This window comes from Sciurus vulgaris, assembly GCF_902686455.1.
Source record: "Sciurus vulgaris genome assembly, chromosome: 3".
NCBI lineage: Eukaryota > Metazoa > Chordata > Mammalia > Rodentia > Sciuridae > Sciurus > Sciurus vulgaris.
The window spans coordinates 65,737,064-65,758,929 of record NC_136463.1 but is presented as its reverse complement, the minus strand read 5'-3'; the positions used below and the strand labels follow the sequence as shown (position 1 = coordinate 65,758,929).

Genomic DNA, 21,866 nt, shown 5'->3' with positions numbered 1-21,866 from the left:
AACTCTTCTTACTCCAATTCCTTCTGACCTGTTTATACTTTCCCAGGCCCTTCTTATTATTTCTCTATGCCTTTCTACCTTTCCTGTGATAAAAATACCTTTTGTCTGCCTTGTGCATCTAGTTACCTTCTGTTCTTCCTTCAAAATTAAGTGTATAAACCATCTTTTTTGAGAAGATTTCTTTGCTCTTTAACACTCCCATATAATGTAAATGATTCCATCTTATGCCTATAAATCTGTTATGTGTTATTATATTCTATTCCAATTTTATATTGTATGTGCTTTCTATGTTAAGATGTATATTTTTTAAAGCACACTTTTATAAGCTTGATACTTAAAAACCAAACATATTTGTTCAACAAGATTCCTGTAGAGAACAATGACTGTTGACTTACTCCCTCAAACGCCTTAAAACCTGATAATTTGGGATGGGATTGTAGCTCAGTGGTAGAGCATGTACTTAACATGTGGGAGTCCCTGGATTCAGTCCCCAGCACCAAACAAAACAAAATAATAATTTGGTGCTCCTTTACTTTGTACCATGGAAAATTTCAAACATACACAAAAGTAGAAAGACCAGTACAATGAGGTTCCTAAAAACTCATCACACACATCACACACCTTCAACAATCATTAATATTTTCCTAATTTTTTCTCACCCCTGCCTTTTTAGACAATGTCTAGAGTTTTGTTTTTTTTTTTTTTTCTTTAAACATCCCAGGATAACTTCATTTCACTCCTAAATATTGACAGAACTTTTTGACCTCACATTAATTAAGTTTAATAACCATAATTCCATTGTGATATCTAACAAAATTAATAACAACTTTGTAGTTCATATCTAAATTTCCCCTATTAGCTCAAAAAAGTCTTTTTCCCCCTCTCCTTCAGTTTTGGGGATTGAACCCTGGGTGTTTTAACATGGAGCCATATCCCCAACCCTTTATTTTGCTGAGGGCTTTGCTGAGTTGCTGAGGCTAGTCTTGAATCTGTGATCCTCCTACCTCAGCCTCCCAAGTTGCTGAGATGATAGGTGTGGGCGATCATGCGTGCAAAACAGTCTTCTTTACAGTTGGTTTATTTGGATTAAAACCCAAAGTCCATACATTACATTTGGCTAATTGCCTTTTAAACTTTCTAGTTTCTATCAGTACCCTCTCTCTTATTTTAATTATGGATTGAATCATGTGCTGTAGAAATGTCTAAATTCTGGATTGGCTGATTGTATCATCATGGTGTCATTTTTATTTCCCTCTCTTTTACTTGATTTTTCTATTTGTTTTGAGGCAGGGTCTTGTGAAGTTGCTTAAGGTCTTAGCTTCCTGAGCCACTGAAATTATACACATGTACCACTGCACTCCTCTTCCTTCAACTTTTAAAAATTGAACTTTATGGGCTGGGGCTGTAGCTTAGTGGCAGAGCGCTTGCCTAGCATGTGTGAGACACTGAGTTCAATCCTTAGCACCACATAAAAATAAAAAAGAAATTTTTAAAAGGCATTCTGTCCATCTATGACTACAATTTTTTTAATTGGATTTTATTGTATTTTTCTGTATAAATTATTTACTTACTTATAATACTTTCAAGGTTCCCATAACTGATTATGATGGTTGGCTAGTTTTTCTGTGTTATTTGTTTTTGTCTTATCTCCACTGAATTAACCACTGCTTTGTCCTGTCCTGCATCTTTCTCCCTCCACCCCCACCCCTTGAGGATTGAATGAACTCAGCCTCATGAATGTTAGATGGGTGCTGTACCACTGAGCTACATCCCCAGCCCTGTCCTAGGTTAAAAACTTACAAACTAGGATCTGAATTCATTCTGTTTATTTCATCAATCTGTCTATTCCTCCACCAATACTTATTTTATTGGAGTGACATTATGGTATCTGATATTTGATAAAGCTGTTTTCCCCTCACTCTTTTGCTTTTTCCAACAACTTCTTACCTGATGGATGTAGCAGCCATCCATGATAATTGTCTTAATTTATTATTTCAATAGAGGTTATTGCCTTTGTTTTTAAGAACATGATTTTACATGTTTTAGAAATAACATTTATAAGTCATTTTTACAGTACATCTCTTGAGATTTTAAGTATACATCCATAAAATAGCTACTTCTAAGCTGAACACTTAATTGCTTTTTAGTTTATAGATTTTTAAAAAATAAATTGGCCTTCTTTTTGCTTCCCTTTTCCAACTCTCAACAGATTGAAGAAGAAATGTTGGCTTTGCAGAATGAACGAACAGAACGAATACGGAGCCTGTTGGAGCGTCAAGCTAGAGAAATTGAAGCTTTTGACTCTGAAAGCATGAGACTAGGTTTTAGTAACATGGTCCTTTCTAACCTCTCCCCTGAGGCATTCAGCCACAGCTACCCGGGAGCTTCCGGTTGGTCTCACAATCCTACTGGGGGTCCAGGACCTCACTGGGGTCATCCCATGGGTGGCCCACCACAAGCTTGGGGCCATCCAATGCAAGGTGGACCCCAGCCATGGGGTCACCCTTCAGGTCCAATGCAAGGGGTACCCCGCGGTAGCAGTATGGGAGTCCGCAATAGCCCCCAGGCTTTGAGGCGGACAGCTTCTGGGGGACGGACGGAGCAGGGCATGAGCAGAAGCACGAGTGTCACTTCACAAATATCAAATGGGTCACACATGTCTTATACATAACTTAAAATTGAGAGTGGCAATTCCGCTGGAGCTGTCTGCCAAAAGAAACTGCCTACAGACATCGTCACAGCAGTCTCCTCACTTGGGTACTACAGTGTGGGAGCTGAGTGCATATGGTATATTTTATTCATTTTTGTAAAGCATTCTGTTTTGTGTTTACTAATTGGGATGTCATAGAATTTGGCTGCCGGGTTTTTTGTGTGTGTGGTTTTTTTTGTTTTTTTTTTTTGTTTGTTTGTTTTTTTTAACTGGGGCAAATTTTGAAAAGGGGTATTGATACTAAATATGTCATGCATGTGGTAAAAAGAAATTGACTAGATAGAGGGGGTATTTTCTGAACACTGCAGAAATAAAATACAGCAAAGTGGCTTGAGTCATCACTTGAGAGTGTCCATATCCTAAGAGTTTTTGAGAAGATCTAATTATTCTTCCATTTTCCAAGTTCTTATGAGCCACTGACAGCAGGCAGCCTATGCTGAAACATGGTATTATTGGAACACAACTGCAACCCCCACCAGGGTATTTTCTTTGTTAAATTGGTCTGAATTCTCAGCCTCATTTGGTGTAAAAAAGCAGAAATCCACAAACACTAAGGGATTGTATTGATCATTTCAGATGGTAGAAAATAACTTACTTCTTTTTCTGAAAGCTTTGTAAGTTTGTCAATGATTTTTGTTCATTCAGTTGTGCCTTCTTTGTGTCACAGTAAGATGAAGTTGCTTAAGGTAATCACAAGTTGTGTAAGGGTTGCATTAACAAACCTGTGAGCCTTCAAAGGGGTAGACCAGCAGGGTGAGAGGGTCCCTAGAAAGTTTATCTGATAAGTATGTCCAGCAACCTAGTAAGGAAAAGAAATCTATATATCCTGACATTTTGTTGCTTATACTGTGACATATCATCCTAGCTAAGCTCTGTAAGTTCCAAGACCTTAAACAGTACTTTTACTTTGTGCAAAAATAAAGACATAGCCAATACAAATCAAATGCCAGAGGTATTTGAATGATGCCATATTTGCAAACTGCCATCTATTGGAATACTCATCACACTACATAGACAGAATTTGATTATCCCCTTTTGGCTTATGGGATTTCCTGTTTACAAGTAGAATAGTCAATTATTTAAATGTTAGTTGCCATAGTGAACCAGGAGTCACTGAGCCAATGACTACCAGCTGCTGACTAATCCTCATCACCACTGTAGATTTTGCTGCATGTGCAGGTCCTCTTATTTTTTAATTGCTGTTTTTGTTGCTGCAGTACTTTACAAACTTCTAGTTCATTGAGACTTAGTGACCAGTTGGTTAACATCACACAGTAAGAAACACCACTTCCAGAAGTCTCAAGCCTCAGAGCTAAAGTACTACTGAAAGGAACTTGGAAGTTTGCTAAATGAAAAAAACATAACAATAAATAAATAAAAGTTATAGTGGTCAGGGAATCTCTTGACAAAAGCTAACTTCTTTTTTTTGGGGGGGTGGAGTTGGGGGGTCATGTTTTGTTTTGTTTTGTTTTGTGTTTTGTTTTATAATGAAGGATCAACCCAATGTTGAAAGTCAGATGTTATTTGGTATTCCATTGCTTGTATGGAAGTTGAATTGGAGCTGTGAATATGACTTGAAGAAAAAAAAATATCCTTTCTGTGACAGATCAGAATTTCTTACAAGTTGATGTCCTGCCCACTCCCCAGTTACCTTGAAAGACTTGCTGCTAACTCTGCATCCTGCTTTTCATGTAGTCAGAGGGCTCCAAGGTTGAACTCTGCAAGTCCCTCAAAATGCTTTTCACCTAGACCAAACTAGTGACCAAATTATGTCACTGATGTAGTCTTGGTTTTCTCAACCAAATTTTAAGTCTTCCCTGGGTAGTTATCAGTCCAGTTTCCATGAATCCCCCCTTTAGGAATTTCTGACACTGATTTGAAGGGAAATGAGAAGAAAAATTAATATTTTAGTATAAGTCTTTTAAAAATCAAATCACAGTGGAGTTCACACACACTTCTAGACAGTGCTTCAAGTAGTACACTGATGTATTATTGTCCTCTAGGCTCTGCTCTAGATCACCAGTTTTTAGGTACATATGTATATTTGCTCCATCTAATGAAAAGGACTTTTAGTCTTGCTAATTTTCCCCCCATTTAGATATTTTAAGGTCTTTCAAGCAAGTATTTGGAGGAAAATAAAAAGAGCTGCAGAATTTAACAAAATTCCCCCAAATATAGAATACCTTTAAACTCACCCCTCATAGATCTAGCCCTGTGATGCAAAGCAGATCAGATTTGCATACAAAATTCTTTTAAATCCAAAATACTACCAGTGATACATTTTAAAGTCCAGTTGTGAACTTCACATAGTCAAATTGAGTCACTTAAATTCATTGAGATCATATGTACTTATAAAAGAGTGATTGAATATTGACTCCCAAGTGTCTATCCAGTAGGGCTTTGTATGTAATTTAATTGTATGGCAACCAGTTTTATATGTAAGTTATGACTATACCTGGATTATGCCATTAAACTAACCTTAATTAAAAATATATGTAGTCTGCAAAAATGATTCAAATTGGTTCATTTGTTTATGAGATCTAACTTCTGAGGGATCTCATACATGGTAGGAATCATCACATAGTGAAACTGGTAACAGGAAAATTTGAAAGGTTTTGATGAGTTATCCTAAGGAAAGAGCAAGCACTTTCTGAATCAGTGTGCAAATGTCAACATTTGATCAAATTAACACTACCTCCTCCCTGGTGTTGGTGTTCACTTATATATACATACGTGTGTGTGTGTGTGTGTGTGTGTGTGTGTAAGAAAATTTTAAGTATGGGAAATTTATGTAGCATATCAGAAGTTTTAGATGCTATATCTGGTATCCAGAGCCTGGCAGTGAAAGTTTTCTTGTGTTCACCCTTCTCCCTGTTTTGGGCTAACATTTTAAAAATGCAAAGCCTCAAATACCTTGAAACATTTTATTCCTAATTAGATTCCCTCCCCTTTGCACATATTTTTTTCTCCTCTTTTAAACTCAACTCTATCCCCAAATTAGAGTATCTGAAAGCATTTTCATTAGATAGATAATGTTAGCTAAAAAATGTTTATATTTTCATTCGGAGATGCCATTCTTTTGAGGCAAATAGTCCTGCATTTGAAGTCATACTCACAGGTGTAATATGCTTAGTACTTTTAAGTCAAGAATTTATTGGTAAATTGAACTTCTTGGCATAGTCATTATGATTTTTGACTGAACATCATGTAAACATCATTCAAAACACTAAAAAACTGTCCTAGACATTCCCCTCCTACTTCCACCAATTTTTTTTCACTGCCTTTTCAAAAATTGAAAACTCTTGTGTTTTTTTCAAACCATAAGGCAGACTTTTTGCTTCTGTAAGTGCTAAATGTCTGGTATTTTAAACTTTTATAGAATACATTGTGTTAGACACTGGAATAATACTATTTATTTTCACCTGTGAAAAATGACTTTATTGTACTTGAAACACCTCCTTTGCATTTCTCCATTTGTGCCATTCACTAGTGGAAATAAATTGTATTATACCATGATCTACTGGCTTTTAAAAACTGTGTTAAATATGCACGTTTTTGGTATAGCTATTATCATTTGTATGTATATATTGTATATACATATGAGTGTCTATATGTGTGTATAAATGGGTGGATGTAACTCATACTGTACATTTCCATCAGGGCACTTAATAAGGTTCTGTTGTTTTTGTTTGGTTTTGTTATTTCAGTCCTCAATTATGGCCAGAATGCATGTGTTTTTAAAGAAGAGTTGAGTACTTTGGGTTGATATTTATGAGAAGATGAACATTTGTGCAGTCTTTCCCTTTTTAATTCCCTCTTAGCACTTGTGTGAGTGGAAAGAAGGTTAAGTAAAATATGGACCCGTAAGTTACAGTGCAGTAAAATTGTTCTGGGGAAGGAGCCAACTAGTGTTTTTGTGAGTTTGTGTCATGCTGCAATTAAAATGTAAATGATGCAGAGAGAAATGAACTGTGGAAAGGAAGAACACTGGTGGTGATTCCTCTGCAAAGATGATAAAAAGAACCAATAAGTCACACAGTCTTTATGTACTTTATGCATGTATTTCTTAGTTGTGATGCCATTGATCCTCTTACTCATTTTTAGTCCATTAATAGTAACAATTATTTATTTTGCTGAGGATCAGAACAGCCAACAGAGGAATTACTACGAAAGCATGTAAGGAACTCCTAAAGCATAAAATCAACAGGAAATGGCCACTGGGAGCAAAGGATATGGTGTGAGGGACTTTCTCCTTTTAGCTGCCTCTTCTTGCTTGCTAATAGTAAGTTCTTTGTGCACCTTCCACCCCTTCTGAGCCACTACTATTCAAGCAGAGATTTGGCCCAACACAGCACCCTTGGAGGTTTATACAGTTCTGCATTTTGTCCCATGCTCAAAATGTGAAGTGTCCTAGTGTGTATTCAAGTCAGAAAATAATTTATTTAAGGTGTGTAAGTGTGAATCTTCTATAGTATTGGAAGAAGAGATTCTCATTATTTTAGAGCCTTCTTTAAGGAATAAAATCAGTACATGGGCTGTCATCTTTGTGCTGCTTACCAAAATATAGATCATTATTGAAGAGAAATTCTCCATTTTGCTCTCCCCCATCAGACATGATACTATACCCACCTAGGTATAGCATTGCCTTTTAAAAGGCACTTGATCATTCTTAATTGTTAAGAACTGGAAATTTCCCATCCTTAAATTCCTTACATGATGAAGAGTGTGCTGTACACTTAGCATACTTGCCTTTTAAATGCAAGGACTACTGATTGAAGTCTGTTTTGCTGTGTCTGGTTATGTTAGCTGCACTTTTATGCAATCACTACAGTAGATCTGCATTGGAAATGACTATTAATTTGTAAAGAAGTAAGTTTTATTAAACACTGTCTAGAAAAAAGTGAAGCTGAGAACTCTTCCTTTTTTGTGCATTTGTATTTTCTACTGAGTTGTATTGACTCATTTTTTTCCTTGTTTATATTCAGATTTCCAAAATTTCACTTGTACAAGGGAATAGAACCTATTCGGCCTAATGGTACTCTTCAGATCATAACAAATATATAACTTTGCACCTTATCTGCCTGTTGTAAGTTTCTTAAACTTGCACTTCCCACCCACCCAAAGATAGATATATTTTTAAAAAAAGAGAGGCAGAGAATTAAAACTAAGGAGGCATGTGCTTTGTCACCATCACTGTTAATGTTTCCCAGCAACCCAAACTTTGAAATTTCAGAGATTTGTGTGTCTGTTTGTATTCTTTGTTTTTAATTATACAAGGGGTTCTTCTTTAAGTAGAGAAAAAGGTTAATCTTCTCAAACAGAAGAATGCCCACTGGACAATACTAATCTGAACATCTGTAGGTAGTTGCCATAAAAAAGTGGAGTAAGGATGAGACTTCCGGATGAATGAAAAAGGGTATCTTGATGCCCAAGAATTCCCCTCAAAGTACGGGTAATTCAACCTGCACAGTTTCCTTTCACTCATAGTTTTTAGCAATTGTGAGTGAAAAATCATGTAATTATCTGTAAATATGTAGCTAACAAATTGACCTAGTTTCTGTATTTTTTTTATTTTGTACTAAAATTATAAGTCTGTGCCAGCTAGCGAGGAGTTGCTGTCATTGCCAGTTGTGGTTCTAGCATCTAACCCTGAAACCATCCTAGGTGACATTTTTAGAATAAATGCTTAAATGTTGTTAAACATGGGGGAAATGAAGCTTAATTATTGGTCAGGTTTGAAATCTTTTGAAACTTAATTTTATTTAATATAATGATTACATGTTCTTAATCATGAGTGAGGTAGGGAGCCTCCCTCCCCCAGTGGCCATGTTTACAGAAGTGTGTCTTGTCTATAAAGTGCAAGTGTGTTAATGTTTATGTAAATTATGCAGGTGATAACATTATGGTTTGGGACTGTTTATGGGCTCCTTAACTGAATTTTCAAATGAAATGAACTATGCTTATTGCTGGCACATTCATCCCATTTCTGGAACACTTTTCCTATTTCCAGAATTACATATGTTCCTTAGACATTACCCCCACTTAACCTCCCTTTCTCTGATATGCCTTGTAGCCAAGGTATTAAAAGACTGGTGAACATAGATGAGGGAAATGCATTTTTAAAAAAATCCATGAACCCTCAAATGTATGCTTTCAGTACTTGTGTTATGTTTTTATGGCAACTTTGAGTCAGTGGTTTAGAAATGAGATACCAGTGTTAATGAAAAGTGTGTACTCTTTGCTTTTGCATGGCTTGGCTTAGTATCCAAGGTATATTAGAGCCACTTGAAAGCATGAAGACCAGTTATATGGGAATAGGTTTCTATCTGTGGCACATTTTGCTTTTTCTTAACCCTCAAATACATTGCCTAGGCATGAACATTATTGTTACTATAAATTGCACATGGTCATAGAGTGAATTATGTAATTAAAAAGGGTGCGGCTGCCTAATGTTTGCAGTTCCTAGCTGCTGTGTGTGACAGTTTGGCATATATCAAAATACCTAGGGGGTATTGGAATACTTCTAGCCCTTTTGGGGGGTGATAAACAGGTATGTTTAGCTTATCAAAGTGTTGGCTGCCCCTGGTGTATTGCCAGACAGCTGTCATTTGGTGCCCATTCCAAATGTGCTGTTGTCCTTCCTTTGCATTTCACACTACCAGAGAAACCACCACCCCTTCTTCCTGACACATTTTCTGCCTTTTATTCCACATAAAATGGGAATTGTGCCTACAAAGAGTGCCCTTCCAATTAATTGCACGAGTCCCAAAACAATCCAAGCCAGAAACACAAGGTGGGAAAACATTTCAAAAAAACAAAACAAAAAAACAAGTTCACTTGAGGCCAGTAATTTATCTGACAAGGTCTTTTATCACATTATCTTGACACTTGATATATGAGCCTATTAGGAGTTACAGGTGGTTTCATAGAGTGAAATCCAACTGAAGAGGGATGTGTGGGGTTTCTATTAAGAGATAGTTTTGTTCTTTCTTTACCTTTCCTTTTATGATCCTTCTTTGCTAAGTTAGAACAGGTAAATTCTCCTTTTTTTTTTTTTTAACTTTTTAGGGAAAATTTTCACAAGAGTAATGGTCTGATGTAAATAACATTTTAAAGTATAGTGCACATAACTTTCCCTGACTGTTCAACCAGATTATTTGTAAATGCTTTAGAGTTTTTTTAAATTAACACTTGTGTTGCTAAATCCTATTTATGTAAGTCTGCTAAAGTTTTTAACCCACTTAAAACTTCAACATTTAAATAATGGATGGGTTACTATAAGCAATTTAGCTTTCAGAACCCCCTTGTTTTAGTATATGAAAAAGCCTAATGCACATTCATGTGGTTGGAGAGACTATGAGAAATATGTATAGTGTATATTTTAAAACAGCTTTGCTTGTATTGTGAAGATTTAAAAACAAACTTGAGATTTTTAACATAACTATTAACACAATTTTAACATAAGTTATCCCACTGGGTTTAAGAGCATCTTGAATGTATAATCCTTTTTGTAACCCAGGTTGGTTTCTGCTTTTATCAGTCATCCAAACATTATTTATATTTTTAGTTTTATGTACTCATTTCCCTTTGTTTTCCTTAAACAGCATGATTTTTTTGCACATGTAGAAATTTTTAAAAAGAAAAAAATACATCATTTTCTCTGAATTTTCTTCACGTCTCTCTTACTTTCTACTAATCCCTTCCTTAAAGGCCATATCACTCCATTTGCATTATTTGTGCAAATGCCAGGGTTGGTTTTTATTTTTATTTTTGCTATTTACCTAAAAAAAAAGAAAATGCTTCAGTCAATTGCCTTTTTATTTAAAAAAAAAAAAAAAGAAAAAGAAAAAGAAAAAAAGCTGTAACCTTATCATTTCTGAGTAGACCATTGAGAGATGAATGCACACCTGTCATAGCCCAGGACCAGCTTTGGTGGCTAAAGGGAATGTTTTAACTAAGCAAGATATTATTTTCTAGAAGTGGTATCTATTATCCACAATCTATTTCAGTTATTCCCACAAGTCAGGGGTCCAGATAAAATGAGGGTTATCAGCTAACTGATATGTTATCATTGAGGTTCATCAATGAATTTGTACATTTCTAGTTCCCTTTGGTGAAGGGAAAAATGATGATTTTTGCAAGACCTAGATTTTGGCTTGGTTTCTTGCCTCCTTTTTTGGCAGCCTTCATCTTCTCATCTCCCAAAGCCCTTGAGCCTGTAGGGTTTTCATAGTGGACAAAGGACTTGTGGTCTTTTAAAACTGGGACTGATTTTTTGGTGAGAGTTTATTATGTTGAAAGTGTGGTGATGTTCTACCACTTTACTGATGACTAATTTTAAATATTCACAGTCCTCTCAATTTTTGGACCAAACAGATGCCCACAGTGGAGGCTTATCAAGGGTTGCAATGGAGAAGAAGCCTCTCCCTCACTGTCAGCACCAGCTGGTAAAGGTGACTGTACAGATGTGCATTTTCCTTTTGGTAAAAATGGTCCACAGCACTAACTGGTAAGGCTTATTGTACAGTATATTGTCAGTATTCTTCTGGTTCAGCATACCTTATAGTTCATATATAACCTGTATTAATTGTATAGATTGTGCATTTAAAGCTGTTACCAAGTTGTCAGAACATAAGAGCGAAAACAAGGTCATATGTAATATTTTGTTTGTAAGTATCCTTTGTATCATAGCAAAGGAAATGTTTAAAAATCAACTGTAATAAAGTAATTTTAGTACATGGAGTGTCTGCTTAGTTTTTTAAAGTAACTGTATTCCCATAAAGATATACTTCAGGACCAGGCACAGTGGCACACCCTGTAATCTTCAGCAACTCAGGAGACTGAGGCAGGAGGATCACAAGTTCAAGGCCAGCCTCAGCAGTTTAGCAAGGCCCTAAGCAATTTAGTGAAACCCTGTCTCAAAATTTTTAAAAAAGGGCTGGGGATGGCTGGGGAGATAGCTCAGCTGGTAGAGTGCTTGCCTCGCAAGCACAAGGCCCTGAGTTTGAGCCCCAGTACTGAAAAAAAAGGGGGGGGGGGGGGCTGGGGGTGTGGCTCAGTGTTAAGTGCCCCTGGGTTCATCCCTGATACTAAAACAAACCACAACAACAAAAAAGATTTTCAAGTTAGTGACTATTGGGCACAAGGTTGGGATTATAAAAGTGAGCAAAATATGGGTAAGAGTGAAGTACTTGATACAGATAAGAAGCTTCTAGTCTAATTGCCTCAACTTCTCTCTGCCCAGAGAATGCAGTAGGCTATTGTGTTCTGGATGTGAGGGGAAAAGTATGTCCTCATTTGAGCTCGTGAGGCTCAAAGGTGCTGCACTTCCAGGGCCTTCCCGATTTTGCAATGGAATGAGTAACTGGAACTTTTTGGATTTGGAAGGTATTGATTGGAGAATAAGAGTCTGATCTGAAAGCAGATTCCTCTTCATCATAGAGGTCTTTAAGCTCTGGTTGTGGTTTTAAATAGCATTGGAGAATGGTATCTACAATGCTTTCACTAACTCATATCTTGACAGACTTTATAAATTAAGGCTTATGTTTGCTGTCTTTGCATATGGAACAATTAATAAAATAACTGTCCTAGGGTCATTTAAACCATAGATGAAGTGGAAACTAGAATCCACATCTCCAAATTACCACCTTAGTACTTTGTCCTACACACAAACAAATTGCCCACTGAAAATCTATGTATGTACCCTTGATGTTCAGGGAGTTTAAAGCCTGCTGAGAGATTATTAGCCCAGAGCAGGAGGCCTGTTTGTTGAATAAACAGAGCTGCCTCTGGTTAGTGTTCATAGCCCAGGCTAGATCCACAGAAGCAAGGCAACAATCAGTGAATGTACAATGTCTGGGGGAGGCTCTGTTGAACTCCATGGAAGGTAAGCATGGCTCAGTACACAGAGGACTTCAGAAGACAAACAGCACGTATTTGTCTACGAAGCTTTAAGAAATGACATTCTTGTGTTGCAGGGAGACTGCAATTTATTTACTATTCAGAGGCAAACAAGTTTGTTCAGCCACACTAGTGGTAGCCACTAGGGCAAGGTGTTACTTTATTAACAGGGAAGCCTAGAGTGGCAGAGAGACTTACTTTTGATTTATTAGTGTATTTCATTGTTTTAATGAAATTCCATTTTACCTTCAGAATTTTAGCTCTTCCTGGGTACTTAATACTAGAGCAAAATTTTTAAAATGGATATCATTTTTTTGTACTGGGGATTGATGCAGGGGTACTCTACCTCTGAGAGATGTCCCTAGCCCTTTTTTAGTGTTTTCTTTGTTTTGAGACAGGGTCTCAGTAAGTTGTCTGGACTAGCCTCAAACTTGTGATCCTCTTGCCTCACCTTCCAGAGTCACTGGGATTATAGGCCTGCACTACTATGCCCAGCTACAGGTATCTTAGAAAAATACTCTGGTCACTTTGGTAAGGTCGTTTTTATTAAAATCTTTGTTGTTTTCCCAGCTTCCAGTATCCAGGTCAGGTATATGGTCTCTTGATCCTCAAACTCAAAAACCAACCAGAAGTCTTCCCAACCCACTGAGCTTCATTAACATTATTTCAATTCACAGATGGGAAGAGACTTTGTCCCTGTGTCCCCCATGGTTCTGGGGATTGAACCCAGAGCCTCAGGCATGCTAGGCAAGCATTCTACCACTGAGCTATATACCCCAACCCTGAGCAAAGACCTATCTGATAAGGCCACCCTCACTTCTTGGCACACATTTCCTCCATAAAGTGCCAAGGGTGGTCTAACTGGAATATCCCAATGTTGATGCTTTCTGAGACATTCATTCCATTTCTAGGCACTCATATCCCCCTGCTAAGTGTAGAACTCAAGCCTTCCTAAAAACAGTCTTTACACATTGTGATAACAACAAGTACAAACAACTTATGTTGCTTTTTATGGCTTGACTGTAGAATCACAAATGTCCCTAGTAGGAAGTTCTACCGAAGTGGCCAGATGTATTTGCTTGTTGAAGCAGGAAAAGGAATTCATGCTAAAGTTCCTTTCTAACAGATGATAATTTGGTATTACTAAGGGTTTCTGACTGACAAAGGATCTTGTGGTTTGGATGGAAGATGAGTACCAGAGGAGTTTCTGACGGGTGGTTTTGAGGTTATGTATATATAAAGCCAAGATGACATTTCCTGCGTCAAGACCTCTTTTTCTTAAAGTGTTCAAGTCTTAGAAAGGATATCTTCATTCAAAACAGATGATGTCTTCTCAAAGAGAATTTGGTGCTTTGTTTTTCATATGCTATCGCCAGCCAAACCACTCTGGAAACCCCTATATAAGTACATAAACTAAATCTTCATGAGAAATTATACCTTAGCAGTCTTGATATCAGAGGTGAGAACTTGGCAGAACTGAAAGTAACAGTCAGAGGCCTACTTCCTACATTCTGATCCCCAAGTGGAAACAGGACTTGGTTTCTACTTCTGAGATAATATCTCTTTTAAGTCATCACTTTTTCTTTATCATTTGAAGGTGTTAATAAATAATAAAGAGGGAAAAGGGAGGCAAGCAAGAATACCTGAGAGGATCTCTAAAGACTCACCACATGAAAACACCAACTCAGTGGTACTTTTTTTATTTTTCATTTTTTTGGTGGTGCTGGGGATTGGGCTCACACATGCTAGACAAGTGTTCTATCACTGAGCTATAGCCCCAGTCCCTTCAGTGGTACTTACAGATTTGTTTTATTGACTTGCTTCCTCAAACTCAGAACCTGCCATTTTGTTCAAGGGACACCCTCTCAGAATAGTGTGCCTCGGTCTCCATCCAGGTGGTTTCACATGATTAGTTATTTACCAAAACAGAGCCAATCTGGCTAAACAACAGGGTCACCCAAGCCTTTCCTGCTTCAACAGGAACTGTACTTTCTTGGCAACAATGAGCTTTTCAGCCCTGGTCTTCAAGCAGTGATGGGCAGAGATGAGAGAAATAGCGTCTTCTGGGATATGCAGTGTGCATATCCAGCCTGAGGGACATAGAAGAAAAATGTTTTAGGATTTAGGTCTTTGGGGCTTAGGGTCCAAGGGAACTGGAGCTGTTCTGATGTTCCTCTGAGGGCTTAAAAGACTGTAACTGCACAGTGGTAGAACATTTGTCTAGCATGTGCGAGGTTCTGGGGTTAATTCCCAACAGTGGGGGAAAAAACCTAGAAACAAAAAAACTAACTGCAGGAGCTAGGCATAGGTGGTACATACCTGTAAAACTTGGGAGGCCAAGGTAGGAGGATCACAAGTCTGGGGCCAACCTCAGCAACTTAGCAACACCCTGTCTCAAAAATAAATAAATAAATAAAAAGGGCTGGGGGTATATCTCAGAGGGGAAGTGCTCCTGGGTTTATTCCCTAGTACCACCAAAAATTATAAAAATTGTAAATGCAAAATATGTACATTGTTCTCTCTGGAAGCTTTCTTGCCCATATAAAGGAAGAAAAAAGAAGAAAAAAAAAAACCTAGCTAAATTCCAAAAAAATAAAAAATAGAGGAAAATCATTTCTCTTGATGGATGAGAGTCCTGTACTATCTGGTCTAGAGAAACTACCGGATTTTTGCCACCAGGGAATCTTTAAGCCTTAGGATTTAAAACCCATTTGGTTGCTTCTAATTTTGTAGCCTTAATGGTTGGTCCAAAGACATATGGGACTGTAAGACCCCACTTAACTGAAATCCCCACTGTGCCATATTTGGGGGACAGGGGTAAGTGACCAGATGTCAGTAATTCTCCGTTAACAAAACCTTCACCAAGGCAGTGGTTCACCAAGAACAGACTGGCTCTTTATATTTCAGTTTCTTATATCTCCTGCTCAGAAATGGTGAATGAATGTTTAAAAAAAAGGAGTGTGAAAGAGGAGGAGCAAGGAGGGAGATCATTTTTTCACAATAGGACATTGTGCCTTGCACAATTGAGTTTGTATTTCAGTTTAGATTCTTGGAATTCAGAGTCTCTTATTTGGTCTAAAAGAATAAGACTGGGGGCTGGGGAGACAGCTCAGTTGGTAGAGTGCTTGCCTTGCAAGCATAAGGCCCTGGGTTTGAACCCCAGCACCGCCAAAAAAAAAAAAAAAAGAAGAAGACTGGGACAAGATTATCTGTATCTGATACCAGGGCCCTAAGAATAATTCATATCAAGTCTTGGTTTATGGCTTTTTGCATAAACATCTTTTTAAAATTGTTTTGCTGTCTGTGAGGTCAAAACAGGTTGCACTCTTTCCTTTGAAAAAATAAAACTGGGCTAGAGGCATGGCTCAATGGTAGAGTATTTGCCATATCTGCAGTCCTAAGTTCAATCCCCAGCACGGCAAAAAAGAAAGAAGGAAAGAAAGAGAGAGAGAGAGAGAGAGAGAGAGAGAGAGAGAGAGAGAGAGAGAGAGAGAAAGAAAGAAGAGAGAGAGAGAGAGAAAGAAAGAAAGAAAGAAAGAAAGAAAGAAAGAAAGAAAGAAAGAAAGAAAAAGAAAGAAAGAAAGAAAAAAGAAAGAAAAAGAAAGAAAGAAAAAAAGAAGGAAAGAAAGAAAGAAAGAAAGAAAGAAAGAAAGAAAGAAAGAAAGAAGAAAGAAAGAAAGAAAGAAAGAAAGAAAGCTAGCTTTGGGGAGTGCTTGTGAATTTTAACAACTCATGGAACCAGATATTCTGTTGTCAACAAAATTTTAATGGCCTAATCCAAAACAGGATATGTAGATCAGTCTGTATGCCATACCTTATTTTACTCTGGTCTTCAGTATTGTTCTTGTAAAACCGAACACCCATTTAGAGTAGTCAGATTCAGAAAGAAGCTTTTCTGCCTTTACATGGATGGCCTTCTGAATAATTGAGCAGACAAAGCATGGTAATGTGAAACATTCATAGATCACTGAGTCAGCTCTAGTCAACCTCTTGGAGCTTTATTTCCTCTGGTTCCAGATGTCTCTCCTGGCTCTAGAAAAGGAGAGACTACTAGTGTCAGAAAAGGGAGTAACAAACCAGAAATCCAAAGTTATAAGGTTTATACCATCCATAAACTTAGAGAAAGCCCACATCTCAGGAGAAAAACAACTCAGGCTGGGGCTCTCTGAAGGAATCCCCTGAAACAGAATTGGAGGGAGTATCTGAGATGCCCAAGTGTCTGGCTACTTAACCCATGGTCTAGTAGAACCTTGAGACAATGGGGTAAGAGCACTTTCTATTCCTAAAATACCTGTGGGATCGCTCTAGTGAGGCTCGAAGGCCTAGGCTGGATCTCCAGTTCAGCCCCATTCCCAGAAGAGATTTGTGGAACTCCTCTCAGAGACTGGACCCCAGCACTCAGGAGCAGGACTTTACATTCTCACCCTTGCCTGCCCTGGCTAAAGCCAGTGTTAGTGCAGCACTTCTTGCCTCTGCTGACTTCTCAGACTCAGGCCAGCCAGAAACAGCCAAGCAACTCTGGGAGCCTCTTCCCCAGCTGCTGATGCATGAAGTCAGAGCACAGCCACAACCACAGAGCACATGAGGGAAGTGGGACCGAGACACAAACATCCTGTCCTTTTTACATCAAGTGGCTCCAACTCAAAAATCAGTCACTAAGCTGATTATTTATGTGGGACAGAGTAGCCCAATGATATGCAACAACATCTTCCTTGTAATCATGGCTAGGAAGGGAGCAGAGTCCATGGACTTCAAAGGTGCTTATGAAGTTGATGACAGGAGACAATGAGGAGCGCTGGCCAGGAGGAGCAGGAATGTGTTTCACAGAGCCTGGGCAGGAGTTCTGCTCACGGGAGTGAGAACAGGCTTGCTGGAAGTTCCATCTCTTTCCACAGACCAGTTTAAAAGACAAAGGACAATTAGGAGCAAAGAGCTGGAGCTGCCCCGTTTAGTCCTGGCCATCTTTTCTTGACACCACCGTGCCCCATTCTGTTCTTCCTCATAGGACCAGAGGCTTTCCTGCCCCAGCCTTACCTTGTATATGATCGTTTCCAGCTAAAGATCTCCTCCAGATTTGAAGAGGGAGATACCTCCCTCTTTTGCAGGGCCCCCCAGCGACGCCAGCCCCCTAGAAATGATGTTCGGCGCCTGCTCAGCCCTTTCATCCTTTCCTCCATTCGGAAAAACTCAGTCAAGGCCCGGAAGGACTCAAAGATGACCTCATGGCTCCAGGCTGGCAAGGGCTCCTGACGCAGGAAGCCACAGTGGCCTCCATGGCGACTAAGTAGCAGGAAGAAGTAAGGGTTGCTGTGGAAGAGTTCAGTGGGCAGCGTGTGGTCTGGGGGCCCACACACAGGGTCATCAGCACTGCAGATGCACAGTACAGGCACCGCTGCCTCATCCACATCCCGGAGGGGGTCATTGCGGTCCCAGTAGGTATCCCAGCTAATGGGGAAACTCTTGGTGTGGCAGAAGAGGGTCTCCTCAAACTCTCGCAGGGAGCGACTCCTGAACAGCTTGCTGGTGTCCACTGTGTCTTCCAGGGCTGTGGCATACCTGTCAGTAGAAGTGAAATGGGGAAGGTAGAAAGAAGAATCAGAACACCAGCAAATAGCAGGTTACAGAGAAGCAGCCTATAGGCCAGATTCTGGCCAAAGAGGCTTTTAGACTGTATAGTGCTTTTTAAAATTTCCATTTAATGGCCACCATTTAAAATTAGGTTATACTACAGCTGGGCACAGTGGTGCATGCCTTTAATCTCAGCGACTTGGGAGACTGAGGCACAAGTTCGAAGCCAGATTTAGCAATTTATCAAGGCCCTAGGCAACTTGAATAGACCCTGTCTCAAAATACAGAATAAAAAGGGCTTGAGAAGTAGTTCAGTGATAAAGTGCCTCTGAGTTCAATCCCTGGTACAATACGTAAATAAATAAATTTAAAATTGGGATACATTCAATAAAATGCTGATGTCTGGCTTCTCAAGGGAAATGGAAAGGTCTGGCCAAATGGGCTGACTTCCTGTGTCACAGTTCCTGCCAGGCCTGTCATTCACAGCATTACCTGTCCAGTCCCTGTTCAGCCCTAGAGCCAGCATTTAACTTTGCAGCTGCTGATACACATGGACAACTCTAGTCCTAATCTCAGCTTCCAGCCACCTCCAGGGAGGTTGTTATGAACTGTTAGCTCCTGGACTTCTCCTAGAAGAACTCACTGGCTCAGACTATCCAAAACCAGCAGGCGATTCCCCTCTCCCTAATCAATCACATTTTTACTACACTAGTTTTTATATTTTTATGCTAATGTGCTGTTCTGATGATAACAAATTAATGTGATCTTGCTCAGGTATACCTGGGACAGGTAGTCCTAGGTAACTGGGTGGCAGGGAAAGCAACTTAGAGTGTAATTAATTTACTGAATGGGTTCCCAAATGGGCCTGAGAGCAACTGTTTTGGGAAAGAGGGATAACATTACTATTTCTAGCTCCCTGCAGAGGGCCTGGGGCCCTAATAAGGAGGCCAGGATGGACAGTACAGTCCTTTGGATGATTAATCTAGCCTTGGCTAGTTGAATTTAGACATGTATCTCCTGCAAACATTCAAAGATGTTTGCCCTGAGAATTCACTCCCAAGCATCCATGGAAGGGCAGATCCTAAAGGCACAGGTTTCCTCTACATTTCCCTCACTCTACCCTCCAGCTTGTGCCCAAGGTTGGCACCAGTGATGGTCATTTTGGAGTGGAAAATATGGCAATTAAGCCAGATCAGAACACACTGCCCCTGGACTGCACCAGCCCTCTGAGTTGCCATGGCAGCGCTTCTGGCTGTTTAGCTCTGGGTTTGACCTTTTCAAAATAGGAGGCAAATGGGGAAAGGAAAGAGATCACCTACCCAATGCCAGCCCTTCGCTTTTGTTTTCTGCTTTTAATAATTGGGAGATGGTTATTAACTCCATTTAAATGAAGGAGAAAGTGAGTCTTAAAGGAGTTGACTAACTTAATGGAAATTCAGAATTTAAACCTAAGCATGTCTGAGTCCATATTCCAGGTCTTTTTGCAACGCCATCCTGTTACCATAATGCCTTTGACCTCATTCTGCCATCTCCTAGGAAAGGCTGGGAATGTCACTCAGACTTTCTCAGTGGAAAGTTTCATCTGTCACCTGGTGGTTAAATTGTTCTTTTGAAAATTAAAAAAAAAATTAAATATCTTTAAAATTTTTAAAAATTAAACATTGAGTCATACCTAGGACATTTGTCAAGTCTAAAGAATTTGAATAAATCAGGTGCTGCCATACTTCTGATTTCTGTCACCTCCTGGCTCAGAGACTAAGTAAACATTCTGGACAGATAATGGATTGCTATTGCTTTCAGAGCCCTCTTTGCTGATCTGTGAAGCTATGGGCTAAGTGCTAAATGTCAGGTATCACCTCTGCTTACCCACAGGAGAGGTGCTCAAGTTGCTAGGACACCTGGGGAGGAGATGAAGCATGGGGCCAGGACAAAAGTCCCTAATCTAGCAGTGATGCTGACTGACGCCATGAGGCCACCTGTGGCTTCGAAATTTGCTTCCCTGGTTCTGACTAGACATGGGGTTTGAACAGCTTTGGAAAATGTGTAAGAACTTTGCCCGAACTGGCCCACACCTGTGTCCATACCAGGCAGAACACGTCCCCACTACCCCGCCTGCTCAAGACCTCTATTCTCTCCCTGCCCTGCAGGTCTAGGGCCTTCATTACCCACCTGCTGAGGGTGATCTTCTGGTGCAGTAGGAACCCGCGCTCGTAGGGCCAGGGCAGGCCGGCCTCGAACCACTCGCGACAGCGTAGCACCGGCGAGATGCAGGCGGCGCCTGTCACGTAGCTGGATGAGCCGCACTCACCCAGGTAGGACAGCAGCAGCGCCGAGCCCGAGCCCTCGCTCACCGCAAACAAGGGGGCCGCCGGGTGTCGGAAGCGAATGTAAGTGACCGCCTCCTTGAGGTCGGACGGATCTCCGAAAGGTTGTAGCCGGGGACTCACCAGAGGGCAGCCGTGATGGCCGCGGCGGTGGAAGATGACCGGGTAGTAGCCACGCTCCAGGGCAAGCAGACAGAGGCCGAGTACGTTGCGGGTGAGGCGCCCCCACGCATTGGGGATCACCAGCAGCACCGCAGGAAGACTACCGGCGTTGGTGACCCGGCGGCCCCGGGAGCAAGGTCCTACGACCCAGTCGAGGGCCACCAGCCCGTCGTCCGCCAACTGCAGGTACTCCCGGGCCAGTTCAGGCCCGGACCCTACGGGCAGGACGAAGTGGCAGAGGGTCTGCAGGTGTGGACCAGAGAGCCAGGAGCGCAGGCCGGGCTCCAGCGCAGCCGAGCGTCTCAGGGTGCGCAGTAGGCACTTTGCCAGCGCAGACGGCTTACAGATCAGGCTGCACCCACCGGGCAGTGGCTCAAATCCGTCGCTGAATTGATCTGCTTGGCTTCTGCTGTTCACCTCTCTGTGGTCGTCTTGAAATAGGGCCCCGGGTAGGGTCCTTGCTCCAACGGCGCGCCTCCAGGAGCTCCGGAGCCGCGGGACGAGCAGAAGGAGCAAGGCGAGCGCTGCCAGAAACAGCGCGAGGGCGGCGCCCCACGGCGGCATGGTGAGGCTGGAGAGCCTCTGGCGGGCGGCGGGCGGCGGGCGGCAGGCGGCAGGCAGCGGGGTAGTCCCCTCTGCGATCTCCCCGCTCTGCCCGCGGCTCCGCCCGGCCTCCAGCGGCTGCCCAGGGCCCTCCCGCGCCGGCGGGCGGGCGCGCTCCGGATTGGTCGCAGCCCCGCAAAGGCAGCCAGTTCGGGTCGAGCTCCCCTCTCCCGCCCCCCACTCCCGCCCCCAGCCCTTTGTACAGGGATTGCGACAAGCAGGAGCAGAGGGTGAAAGGAGCCGGGGTTAGAGGGAGGGAGTGAGGGCCCGCCTGAGAAGCGCGGGACTGGGGGAGTTAGCAGCAGAGACTAGGGAAGACTCGGAGACTGAGGCTTGGGGGCCAGGGGTGGGCATCTGAGCTTCCTGCCGCGGTCCCTCCACCCTATGAAGTGTGTGGCTGGCACCGGGAGATTGGTCTCTGCGCCCTCGTGGGCTGTTGTTGAGAAGTAGAAAAAGAGAAGTGAATAACTCGCAGCTCCGGGCGCGGGCTCTAGAGTTCCTACACGGCTGCTGCGCTGCGCCCAGAGCCACCGAACGCCCTCTCTCCCCTTGCTTGGCTGCGCTCTCTGACCTCAGTGTGTGTCTCGGCCCCGCAGGCA

At 41.2% G+C, this 21,866-nt stretch overlaps 2 protein-coding genes across 7 annotated transcripts in view; one reads left to right on the top strand and one right to left on the bottom strand.

Annotated features, from left to right (window-relative positions):
• Nucleotides 1-4,918, top strand: part of TAOK1 (TAO kinase 1) — a 140,164-nt gene extending 135,246 nt beyond the window's left edge. For all 4 annotated transcript variants that reach the window (XM_079130796.1, XM_079130798.1, XM_079130797.1 and 1 more), the window contains one exon: nt 2,210-4,918. In XM_079130796.1, the coding sequence (XP_078986922.1) occupies nt 2,210-2,671 (462 nt within the window). In that variant the 3' untranslated portion in view covers nt 2,672-4,918. The remainder of the gene's footprint in view (nt 1-2,209) is intronic.
• A 5,621-nt stretch (nt 4,919-10,539) lies between these two features.
• Nucleotides 10,540-21,414, bottom strand: ABHD15 (abhydrolase domain containing 15). 3 transcript variants are annotated; one of them, XM_079130891.1, is made up of 4 exons: nt 20,348-21,414; nt 17,645-18,166; nt 16,425-16,642; nt 10,540-14,999 (listed from the first exon to the last, which is right to left on the bottom strand). In XM_079130891.1, the coding sequence occupies exons 1-3, from the start codon at nt 21,226-21,228 to the stop codon at nt 16,609-16,611; spliced, it is 1,437 nt and encodes a 478-aa protein (XP_078987017.1). In that variant the 5' UTR covers nt 21,229-21,414; the 3' UTR covers nt 10,540-14,999; nt 16,425-16,608. The 3 variants fall into 3 exon arrangements, with proteins under 3 accessions (XP_078987017.1, XP_078987018.1, XP_078987019.1); XM_079130892.1 differs by having other exon boundaries at nt 10,540-14,700; XM_079130893.1 differs by lacking the exon at nt 10,540-14,999 and having other exon boundaries at nt 16,583-18,166.
• Nucleotides 21,415-21,866: the final 452 nt, after the last annotated feature.